The sequence below is a fragment of the Rhinolophus hipposideros genome, assembly GCF_964194185.1.
Source record: "Rhinolophus hipposideros genome assembly, chromosome: 5".
Taxonomy (NCBI): Eukaryota; Metazoa; Chordata; class Mammalia; order Chiroptera; family Rhinolophidae; genus Rhinolophus; species Rhinolophus hipposideros.
The window spans coordinates 60,753,346-60,766,340 of record NC_138051.1 but is presented as its reverse complement, the minus strand read 5'-3'; the positions used below and the strand labels follow the sequence as shown (position 1 = coordinate 60,766,340).

Here is a 12,995-nt window from a genome sequence, read left to right as displayed (position 1 = left end):
GTATAATGAAAGGGGTATTGAAAAATGAAATTAAGCTAGTGGGATTTTATTAGGAAAAAGTTATTTTGCAGGGCATGTGATCAAACTTTTCGAAGATTTAAGCTTACACATCTTGTGAACTCTCGTACACTCTTCTAATTTTTCTTTCCTGCTACTACTTTCTTTATATTACTGTTTAATTTAATTAAGGCTTAGCCATTTCTAAGAAAATCAGAAACTACTGTTTTAGAGCTCGCAGATAAAAGGCATTACTTTTTTCATTATCACACTTTTTTTTCCTCTAAAAGATATATACTCAATGAAATTCCACTAATTTTAGTAATTAGAAATACAATATAGAATCATTAGTTTAAAAGAAATGGAAGGTACCTAACAGGGATTAGCATTTGTTTCTTAAAATGGAAACCTAATATAATGGGGTCAACATTAAAGAAAATGCATCTTGAATTTATAAAAAAAGAGACAAACCTTAATCATTTCCATATCAACACCTTGCAAACATTTTCAAATTCAGTAAGCATTTGTTTTTAAATCTTAGGAACTGGAGTAAACTTTAATAATAGTTCACATTTTAAAAGAATAAACCTATGAAGAATACATTTTTTGTGTGTACCAAATGAAAAAATATACAATGCAGTGAAACTCAAATACATATACAAAGTGATTTTTTTTGTGCATTTTGTGATCAAGAGGTTTATATTCTATATTAAATCATAATATAAAAAGCAATACATAGTTTTTGCTAAAGCAACTGGAAAGCTCTCTTAAATATCTTTAAAATTAAGAGCTCACAGTATATGTAAGATGATATAGATTGAGTCAAGCCTGTTGAGTTATGATACTGTACTTTAAAATGACTTTAAAATTAAAAATTCTGTAGAAATTAAATGAGCATATCCAAACATGGAATAATATTACTACATGGTTTAATTATAACCCAGTAGTAGAATTTAGTGAATTCAAGCAGAACACATGTACTGTCATCATAGACAAATACTTTAAATTATAACAGCATATTTCAAGACAAAATCAGGAAACTACATGTTAACAAAATGATATAACCATGCATACATACATCTTCTTAAACACTGAAATAAACAGACTAAACCATTTAGCAGTCTTCAGAGGTGGTTGGTATTTTACTCTGTTCTGTTGGAAGCACTTTGAAATGTTTGCATGGAGACAAAACAATATTTAACTGACAGTTGGTCATGCACCTGTATATTTTTAAATTTGGATTAAATTTTCTTCTTTTCTGATTGTTCAGCAGATTCTGACTTTGGTGCAGGAAAAGCTTGATGATACAGGTGTCTGTGGGTTGCTGCCGCACTGTAAAGCTTATATAAAGCCTAGAAATGCAAGAATCCAGATTATAAAACATTTTATTAAACATACAGATGTAAAATTTTTCCTTTTTAGTGTAATTAGTGGTACTGTATAAAATTTAGCATGCTAAATTTGAAATCTGTATCATTAGTCAGCATAGGATATAAATTAATAACTAGTGTCTTAGAACTCAAAAGTATTTTCAACTCTCCAGTGTGTGTATGTTACTACTTTTGTGGATCGATCTTTGTGGTGTTTTACTCTCACACTACAATTGCTTTTACACCTCTTGGAGTACAACTTCCTAACCTCTACCATGTTTCCCCCAAAATAAGACCTAGCCGGACCATCAGCTCTAATGCATCTTTTGGAGCAAAAATTAGTATAAGGCCAAGTCTTATTTCAATATAAGACTGGGTTATAATATAATAATAATATAAAAATATCGGGTATAATATAAAATACCAGGTCATATTAATTTTTGCTCCAAAAGACAGATTAGAGCTGATGGTCCGGCTAGGTCTTCTTTTTGGGGAAACCTCAGGGGTGTGTTGAGAACTCATACTGTGAATATTATCAGTTTTAGAGGAATTATAGAGGAGTTCATAACTTCTGGCTGCCAATAGCTACTTCATTATATACATAGCTAGACTACTTGCTATCAGGGCTTCCTTTTAGGTTTTTCAGAATGGGATCACTGTTTTTTCCATTATTTCCTGATATGGTCATGCAAAGAAGCACATGTCCTCTGCCCCCACCTACTGGGATCCCTCACTTAAATGTTCCCTTGTCTTGTTTCCATTAATTAGTTCGTATCTTACAAAACCTTATTGAGAAACATTACCTCAGAAAGCCTTTCCTCACTAAAACTCCCTCTGTGATTATTCTTTGTGTTATATTTAACAGTATTTGAATCATAGGAATATTTACATATTGCTTTATATTAATCTTTATAAATATTTTTGTTCTTTTTTTTCTCCTGTAGCTAATGTCTAAAATTCATTCCCTTCTCTGACTTGCACATAATGAACATTCAATTAAGACCAACTTGTGTAATTCTGGAGTCTGTAAAAAGTGAATATTTTTAAAAGGTGGACAAAAGCTTAATATCCTTTAATCATTGATGCCCAGGAAATTCCATTGATTTTTATCTTTTTGATTCTGTGTGGCTATTTTCTTTTGATTTTCTAAAGTCTGTACCATCATCAGTACTTGAATGTGTATTGGCGCAACACGGTATTAGTTCTGTTATATTCTAACACACTGCGTTTCATCCCTATTCTCTTAAAAGCTTTGATATTTTCTTAACTTTTGACTTACAAAGATGAAATTTGTTTTTACTTTAGTGAATTTGTTTTACTGAATTTTACATAAAATAATTCCTTATTGAATTATAAATATTAAATATATCATAGGTATTTGATTAGAGGACATAATCCAATTACATGTAACAGCAGAAACTGAGGACAAGAATTATGTGCTGTCTTGTAGTTACTCAGGATCAGTTTTGCTTCCTGAAGACAATGAACTAAATGACTCCAGAGATAATTTTTCTTATGTAACAAATGATTCCTTCCTGGAAGCTGAGATTGTTTTCTTAGATGTAATTTTGCACATGTGGAAAGAGTGACGTGGTAGAAGTAACAATTTACAGGTCAGGTTGGAGGTATGCCAAGAAAGTTATGCTGCATACTGACCTTGAACCTGCTTACAGTGTATAGGTAACTCAAAACCAAAGTTAAAAACAACTTCTAACGGTTGTAACTTCATTTAAATACTCTAGTAGTTAAGTTCCTCAAGATTCATAACTACTCTGTTTCACTCTTCAGTAGTTCAGTAGAGCAAAATGCATAGTGTTGGAGCTTAAGAATTTTGAAGTTTTCTACACATTTAGCAAACAAAATAGGATATTCACGATCTTCGTGATAATCAATTCTTGCATTTCATATTCAGATCAAATCACATGATGTCTGGAGCAAATTAAATATTTTAAAACCATATTAAAAATTCACAATTAAAATTGTAAATGCTAGGAGAACACAGAAGCAGTAGTCACCAAAGATTTTCTAATCTACATTTAGACATCCTTTAATGGCTAGTTGGTTTATAAAATAAAAATAGAATGTTCACAAACATAGTACTTAATTAAAAAAATTTAACTTACCTCATTTGTAGTTCCCTGTGGCAAAGGCAGTTTAAAAGGGAGAAAAGAAAACTATATATCCTGTTTCATTAATAACATGATATTCAACTTTGTAATATTAATTTGTGAGCATTTAAGAACAAATACTCCTATAGAGTTTTTCTGTTTAGATTACATATTTTATATGAATCTTTTGAAGAAGCCAATTTTATATCCTTTATAGGTTTCAGCATCATATTCTAGGAGGGCTTTGGGATTTACCTCAAATAACCCCTCTTCAATCTTTTGAGGTTGAGGGGCTATTTGAGACAGTGGCTCAGAGAACTCAGTGTTTAACTCATTCGTTTCCCATAGTGTTACCATTAGTTTAGCTCTAGATTTTTCAAAGGCATTTGGAATCCATTACTTAACAATTCTGTTTTAAAGACTATATATAAGTATACTCTTAATGCTAGAATAATTATAGTTATTAATTGCTCCCTCAGACCATAAATGTGCAAAAGTTTTAACTCCAAAATTTTGTAAAGAATCTTTACTTAAGCTTTACTAAATTCCCCTAAATTTTCATGAGTGATGTGAAGACATTTCCAGAATGACATAGTGAGTTGGTTATTGTTTTAGGTGTGTTTATAATTGTCTCCCTTGTCTATAATCAATGATTTGAACAAGGGACCATGGTGACTCCACCTCCCTAGGTTATATTAATTGGCTCAAAAAGGACAGCTGACCCATAAGCATCTGATCTAGAGGCTGACCTGGACTCATGACTTGGTATAAATGTCTAGTTCAAATAGAAATAATTTAAGTCATCACATACTGCTTTTAGGAATTTATACTGAAAGAGACAGTGATACGACTTATGATAGTGGGCTGTATATGCTCCTAAAAAAGCCAATGCTAGTCAAATGATATGTTGTAAGTCTGAAGTAAAGTTAACATATAATTGAGCCACAATTAGCTAAATACTCAACTGTGTTTTCTTACAGTTTTCGTAACAACTTTAACTTTTAGGATCAGAAAAAGTAAAAACACTGCCCAATCTATGTATTTTTTAAAAATACTGAAATGTTAACTGAAAAGAGTTTGTATAGGACCTCCTATATTGTAATATAATTACCGTGTTTCCCTGAAAAATAAGACCTAGCCAGACCATCAGCTCTAATGCGCCTTTTGGAGCAAAAATATTAGTATAAGACCAAGTCTTATATAATGTTTTGGTCTTACGACATATTATGTCATATTATGACATATTATGTCATATTAAAATAAGACCAGGTCTTATTAATTTTTGCTCCAAAAGACGCATTAGAGCTGATGGTCCAGCTGGTCTAATTTTCGAGGAAACACGGTTGTTGATTCTGAAGTTCTTGCAAACTGGAATCACGTTCATCTGTATATTTCCAACATCTACATAGTGTCTGGTACGTAGATGGCATTCAAATGTGTACTGAATTTAGTTGAAGAGAATTAAAAGTGTTCCTACCTGGTCCCACAAGGCTGCAGCCACCTGGTCTATGACAGCTCCCAGCTCTCGGTATTCTCCAGAGTACCGGATGTATGCCCAGGTGCACAGGGTGATAAGGGTCAGTCCCATTATCATATTGCACAGGCTAGCTATGATGTCCAAACCAATGAATCCAGTCACACCAGCAATCACATATGTGATAAAGATGACAACAAACAGTGTGGCTGGAGTACGAGCTGCGTGGAAGATGTTTTTGCTATCATTGTGCTTGATATACTGGATGTAAAGTTCATCTATTTCACTCTCCAACTGCTGCAGGTAACGCCGGCTAAATTCCTCCCCACCCATCTTCTTCACCCCTCGGAATAGCTTCACAGATTCTTCCTTAAGCTCCAGATGTTTGGTCTGCAGGTCATTGGGGGCCAGAAATGGTTTATCACCCCCACAAATCTGTCAGATGGAGAAGTATTGTTTATTCAATGAGGATTAAAATCAGCAACTGTATCAAAAATTTTCACTTACCTAGTTAACCAGAAGGAGCCTGCATGTATGTTTTGTCAACCCACATCTTTCCAAAGTTCATATCTATCAGGCATGACTATAAATGGGACTGGTACTTCATAGGTGACTTATATAAAGTCATTCTTAATTTTTATTTTCTTTTAGACACGGGAAAGAATATCCAGAACTTAATTAAAATTCCTCAAGACGAAAAGACATGCAACAAAGTGAACTGCAAACTGAGTTCATTCACAGAATGAGTCCAAATTCAAGAAAACTAGTCCCTTTAGGAAATTTTTTCTGACTGCACTGAAGTAATTTTGACCAATGAAGTTTAATTCAAAACAATGAGCAATGCTATAAAGCTCTAAAGAAAAATTTTTTAAAACATTTTCTTTGGCAGTTTCACTGATTTTTGTTTCAATGGAACTCATTCAGTATGTTCTTCAAGAGACTAAATGGAAACATTACATGTTCTTGGATCACATTTTCAATTTTTTCAGAAGTTACAAGGGAAATCTCAGTTACTGTTACCATTTATTTCGGTTATTTGAGATTTAACTGTATAAAGAATACTCTCATTCCAATTATCCTTCAGTTATATCATAAACACCACTCCATATCCTATATTTCCCTTGTCTCTAAGACTCGATCAATTTTGAATGTAATATTCATTTTTATAACATTTTCAGGGGAAAAAAGACCTATCACACAGTAAATATAGTAGGTGTCCTATCACACAATCATGAGATGCATCGTAATTGAGAATGTTAAAACAAAAAGAGGAAATATGATATGTAGAAATATTGGCCTTACGGTTTAATGTCTTTTTTTCCTAACAGGTTTTTAAAAAAAATTAAGATAGAAATATTGGAATTGTGCAATGTAGGGAGGTACAGTGGAAAGGGTAGCATGTTATTTTAGCCACTAGACCTTATAAATTAATGGGAAAATCTGGCAAAAAAAATAGTAAGTAAAAAATATGTCTATTATAGAGATAACTCATACATTTAAAGTTGTGCATACATAATGTTTTTTTTTTTTTGGTTTGTTTTTAAAATATTTTAGGAGTACAATAAATAGAAGTTCAATACACACAGGCTGAGAAAGAATAAGTGAAAGCCATCTCTTTGCATCTCTATACAGTATAACTTGGAAGAAAAAAGAATGAGCTCATGGAAGAAATACTGATTTTATCTAAAACATCATTTAAAGTATTTTATTCTTACCTCTTCCATTTTTTTGTTGTATGTATCCTTAGCAGTTGCCACGGCCGCTAAATTGTTAGCTTCTGCTGTGGCCTTTGGACAAAGTACAAAATATGATGTAAAATGGAACTCATATTTATTAAACTTCCACAGGCAGCTCTCATTTATGAATATCATGTGCAAGAAATGTGCAAGAACCCAATGTCATAAAATAATTTGAAATTGTTGAAATATTTCCACTACACTTTTAAAAATTAGTAAAACTAAAATTTCAAAATGCATAATACATAGATATTTACTCAATAAACCATCATTCTAAAATGAATCTTCATTTGGAAGATTTTTCCTCTTAAAAAATATTTTTAATGCAGCTGAACTTGGGCTGCAGCAGGGCCCCTCCCAGGAGGTCCCAGGGGCAGGCCCGGTGGCCGGCTTCAGACCCAGCACAAGCACCACCCAGCTGCCTGCAGGCAGCACACCCAAAAGGCAGAGCCTTGCTGAAGCGAATCCTGCTCTGTAGGATCAGCCCCTGCACAATAGTTCTCCACTGTAGTCACCGCCTGTCCTCATAATCAACCAGCACATCCAACTGATATGCAAACAAAAGCCGAGGCTCAATTATAATAGGAGGGCACACAGAACTCACACAAGGTACATAACTGGAACATCTGGGTCAGGTGACCAGGGAGATTGCCACTGGGCACCACAGGTCACGTGTGTTTCCCTGAAAATAAGACCTAGCTGGACCATCAGCTCTAATGCATCTTTTGGAGCAAAAATTAATATAAGACCCAGTCTTATATAAGACTCAGTCTTATTTTACTATAAGTTTTACTATTTTACTGTAAGTTTTGCTCCAAAGAACGCATTAGAGCTGATGGTCTGGCTAGGTCTTATTTTTGGGGAAACAGTACTACATAAGGCCTTTCTACTAAAACTGGGAGACACTTCAGTCCTGCCTAATACATTGAAACAAACACAGGAAGGCAGCCAAAATGGGGAAACAAAGAAACATGGCCTAAATGAAAGAACAGAACAAAGCTCCAGAAAAAGAACGAAACAAAATGGAGACAAGCAATCTACCAGACGCAGAGTTCAAAACACTGGTTATAAGAATGCTGAATGATCTCAGTGAGAACTTCAACAGAGATAGGAAACATAAAAAAGAACCAGTCAGAAATGAAGAGTACAATACTGAAATGATGTATTAGAGGGAATCAACAGTAGATTAGATGAAGCAGAGGATCAAATCAGTGATTTAGAAGATAAAGTAGCAGAAAACACCCAACCAGAACAGCAAAAAGAAAAAAAGAACCCAATAAAATAAGGATAGTTTAAGGGGCCTCTGGAACAACATCAAGCATACCAACATTTGCATCATAGTGGTCCCAGAAGAAGAGGGGGAACATGGAATTGAAAACTTATTTGAAGAAATAATGATGGAAAACTTCCCTAACCTTGTGAAAAAAACTAGACATACAAGCCCAGGAAGTGCAGAGTCCCAAAAAAGATGGACCCAAAGAGACCAGCACCAAGACACATCATAATTAAAATGTAAAGGTTAAAGACAAAGAATCTTAAAAGCAACAAGAGAAAGCAGTTACCTATAAGGGAGCTCCCATAAGATTGTCAGCCAATTTCTCAACAGAAACTTTGCGGGCCAGAAGGGTTTGGCAGGAAATATTCAAAGTGATGAAAAGCAAGAACCTACAATCAAGATTACCTAGCAAAGCTATCATTTAGAATCAAAGGACAGGTAAAGAGCTTCCCAGACAAGAAAAAGCTAAAGGAGTTCATCACCATCAAACTAGTATTACAAGGAATGTTAGAGGGACTTCTTTTAGATGGAAAAAAAAAAAGAATGATAAAAAATATGAATAATAAAATGGCAATAACTACATATCTATCAATTTCTTTCAATATAAATGGATTAAATGCTCCAATCAAAAGATAGGGTGGTTGAATGGATAGAAAAACAAGACCCTTACATATGCTGCCTACAAGAGACTCACTTCAGATCAAGAGACATACACAGACTGAAAGTAAAGGGATGGGAAAAGGTATTTCATGAAAATGGAAACAACAAAAAAAGCTGAGGTAGCAATACTTACACCAGACAAAATAGACTTTAAAGCAAAGGTTATAACAAGAGACAAAGAAGGACCCAGTAATTTTCAAAGAGACATGCACATCCATATGTTCATTGTAGCATTATTTACAACAGCCAATATATAGAAACAACTAGAGTGTCCATCAATGAGTGAATAGATAAAGAAGTGGTACATATATACAATGGAATATTACTCAGCCATAAAAAAGAATGAAATCTTGCTAACATGGGTGGACATAGATGGTATTGTGCCGAGTGTAGTAAATCAGACAAAGACAAATGCCATATGATTTTACTTATATGTGGAATCTAAAGAACAAAATACCGGTAAAACGAACAAACTCATAGATACAGAGGACATTTTGATGGTTGCCAGCTGGGAGAGGGATTGGGGTAGGTGGAAAAGGGAAAAGGATTAAGAAGTACAAACTGGCAGTTACAAAATAGTCATGGGGATGTAATGTAGAGCCTAAGGAATATAGTCAATAATATTGTAATAACTATGTACAGTGTCAGATGGATACTAGATTTATTGGGGTGATCACAATATAAGTCATATAAATAGCTAATCACTATGTTGTATACCTGAAACTAATATAATATTGTATGCCAACTGTAATTGAAAACTAAAATTATTAAAAAATATTTTTAAGCCTCTCATCAAATGTTGGGGGGAATATATAAATCCATACACATAAAGTATGTCAAGTTTAAGGACTGCTACTGATAGAACAATGTCTCATTAATAACAAAAAGGAATTATTATGAACTTAAATTTTTAAAATAAGTAAGGAAAAAGCTACTATTTCCTTTTTTAAGGGTTTATTTGTAGAGACCACTTGTTTAAAACCTGGACCTACTTTTCTTTTCTTTTTTTTTTTTTTAATTAATTTTATTGGGGTGACAATTGTTAGTAAATTTACATAGATTTCAGGTGTACAATTCTGTATTACATCGTCTATAAATCCCATTGTGTGTTCACCACCCAGAGTCAGTTCTCCTTCCATCACCATATATTTGATCCCCTTTACCCTCATCACCCACCCCCCACCCCCTTACCCTCTGGTAACCACTAAATTATTGTCTGTGCTGGACCTACTTTTCTAATTCTTGTTACATGTGTGAATCTAAACCATAGTGTGAGTCTGTTTTCTAAACAAATTTAGTACAAAGAGAATGAAAACTCTTTTGTATCAAGTGTTTGTATCTCAGCACAAGTGAGGCTGCTATGTATGTATTTGAAAATGTTTAGCTGAACACACAAATGGGCAGTTATTAGAAAAATAATTTAATATTAACATCATTTTGTCCACTATTTTTATTTGGCAATTTCTAACAGCCAGAATGGAGCATATCTTTCGCTTAGCATAGCATAAAGCTAAGGAAAGCTAGCTTTAGTGACAAGTATGTTTTAAAATGTTATGCATGCCTCCTGATTAATAATTACCTGTAACATGGATTTGGGGTGTGGTAATTCTTCACCTTGATAGATCTTTATATAAGCCTAAAAAGAAAGAAAGAAATACTCATTCTCAAGTAATTCCATTCAATACTTCTCTAATTCTATTAAATTATATTCTAAGGTTTTGACAGTTCAAACAATATAAGGTCTTGGCAGTTTCAGGAATTTTTTCTCATGCTTTAAATTCCCTCTTAGCTCTGGTTCCCTTTTCCTGAAATCCGCCCCCCTTTTCCCCCTGAAACGCCCTTTTCATACACCTTCATTTGCCAATCATACTCTTTTTAAAGGCTTAACTCACTTCCACCTCCTTTAAAACTTTCTCAGATCCCTCTGCTAGGAGTAACCTTTCTTTTTCAGTTACCCACAGGAATTTGTACGTGTTGATGTCATAAGTTTTATGAAACAGATTTGTGTAGGGGTCCTGAATATCCTACTAAATTCTAAGCTTCTCCACAGTGTTATGCACAGTAAGAATTCAAATTTTAGATAAATAAATAACATGCCATTTATTGCTGAGTGTGATGAAGTAAATAATCATAGAGGAGGTATATGACTGCATTTTAAATGACAAAACGTGTATTTAAAAAATGGATATTTCAGTCCTTGAAGCAACAGTATACAAATTAGATTGGTAACTGAAATTCTCCACTATATATGTAGATTGGTTGGGGAAAAAAAGCATTGTATTCAATGCTACCCGAGGTAAACAGGTAAATGCAAATTTAAAATAATTCCACTTTAAATTGGTTCTTGGTGCAGAGAGTGGGAAATGTGGAAGTATTTTCTCCAGTAGGAAAGCAAGATATAGCCCTGTTGGAAAATCTTCAGAATGAAGGTAAAATGCAGTTTACAGGTCATGACTGAGGATTGTGTGGCATGGACCTTAGGAAACACCTCCCCTCCCAAAATAAGACTTTTCCAGTTATTAGATACACTCATATTTCAAAATATATTTCCCTGAAGATAAAAGGGGACAGTGAAGTTACCTGAAGGAGTTTTCCAAAAAAATTAATTTGAGAAAGTTAAGTTCCTCTTGGGAGTCTAATAATTTTTTATCATTTTTATAGATTACTTATACCTTTGTCCCCATGTTACAGTGTATAATTTTTGTTGTCATGGTTTCAAGGAATAGCTACATTCCCAAACATGTCACATCTAAGTACTCACAAATGCACTAGAAATGAGAGTGATACCTTGAAGTACTCCACCAGACCTCGGCAGGTGATTTTGTTCCCGTTGATCTCTTTAATATCTAGGCTCGCAGGACTAAGTAGCCAAGGAATGAGGATTTTCAAGTTTTTGATGAATTCATCATCTATTTCTACAAGTAAAATCAAATTCATCATTTTAAAAATCCTATCCAGTCCTCCATGCCATACAATAAAACATGATTTGATTTCCTCCATTTCTTCCCCAGTGATAAAGCCATCACTCACTTTCCCATCATCTAAACAACTTCTGAAACCCACTTTTCTCAAGGTGAATGATCCTCCTTGCCCAAACTTCTATTTCTGGTCTTTCTTATCTCCACTTCAATTACACATTTATCTTCTGCCCGTAAAATAGCCTGATCATGGCACTGTACACCAGAAGCTAAACATTAATGAATGCCAACTGTAATTTTATATATATAATGTGATGGCTCGGTGCGAGGTCTGAGGGATAGTGGATGGGGGGAGGGGGGTTCACAGTGTGAGGGATATAAATGATGAACGTCTAAGTATTACCTTGTCTTGTACACCTGAAACTAATAAATTAAAAAAATAGCTTTCTTGATATTAAACATTATACAAATATTTTACACCCCATTCACGTAACCATTTCATATATTTTGATGTCTTTAAGTCTTGTTTGTGTTCATATATATATATATATATATATATGCTCATAATTGGGGTGAAAGCCATATATTGACTAGCTATTAAGATGTATTCCCTCCAGAAAACATATTCAAAAATTGTTCTATGTTAGTGTGCCCACCTTATGGACAGTGCATAGAACTAGTTATGGTATGGTAAGTAGGAACTCAAGAAAGATAGTGATGATGATGCTACCTCTAGTGGTAAAACTCAGCAACATAAAATAACATGGCAAGAAAACTCCATGGAAGCCCAATAGCGAGCAGATGAAAGGTAGTCGGAGTTATTTACCTACTATGTTTAGCTCAAGTGATTACATATAACCCATGTCATAGCATTAGGCTAAGCTTAGTGTGGGGACAGAGCCAGGAGAGCAGTTTCCAGGCTCTCGGCCTCATGTGGAAAGGTGCTGGCTCGGGTAGTAGATGGCCATCAGCTGTGACTAGTTGGCCATCAGCTGTAACCAGTTAGCCATTAGCCACTGATACAACTGCCGTGGCTGCGCTCCCGGGGACGTGCGGGGGTGTTCATTGGTTGGTTGGTTGGTTGGTTGGTTGGTTGGTTGGTTGGTTGGTTGGTTGGTTGGCAGGCAGAGAAGCGGACAGCAGATTGCGGATCATGTGGCTCCTGCTTCCTGTGTCTCCAGCCCAGCTGCCAACGAGACCATAGTGGTATGACTCCCCTCTCTATGGCTCCGTTGTTGTTCCTTTTTGGCCTCACCATATTCTGTGTTCTTGTGTGGGGAGTGGGACCAGAGACCCCGCATGACACTTAACATTACAGATTTAGCAAAGTAACACAGAAAATATATCTTCAGGGAAGTCTGTTGAACAGTGATAATATTCTTAAGTTGTCATTTCAAAACCCCCAAAATGCACATAATATATGTAAAAAGCAGGATATGTCCAGAGACTTGATATC

At 34.6% G+C, this 12,995-nt stretch overlaps 1 protein-coding gene across 3 annotated transcripts in view; it reads right to left on the bottom strand.

Annotated features, from left to right (window-relative positions):
* Positions 1 to 33: 33 nt before the first annotated feature.
* Positions 34 to 12,995, bottom strand: part of ATL1 (atlastin GTPase 1) — a 72,693-nt gene continuing 59,731 nt past the window's right edge. For 2 of the 3 annotated variants that reach the window (XM_081050056.1, XM_081050057.1), the window contains 5 exons: positions 11,409 to 11,536; positions 10,201 to 10,257; positions 6,665 to 6,736; positions 4,953 to 5,384; positions 34 to 1,349 (listed from right to left, as the gene is read on the bottom strand). In XM_081050056.1, coding sequence (XP_080906182.1) covers positions 1,239 to 1,349; positions 4,953 to 5,384; positions 6,665 to 6,736; positions 10,201 to 10,257; positions 11,409 to 11,536 — 800 coding nt within the window. In that variant the 3' untranslated portion in view covers positions 34 to 1,238. Of the gene's footprint in view, positions 1,350 to 3,490; positions 3,506 to 4,952; positions 5,385 to 6,664; positions 6,737 to 10,200; positions 10,258 to 11,408; positions 11,537 to 12,995 lie in introns of all 3 variants that reach the window. The other variant, XM_081050055.1, reaches the window with a different exon arrangement.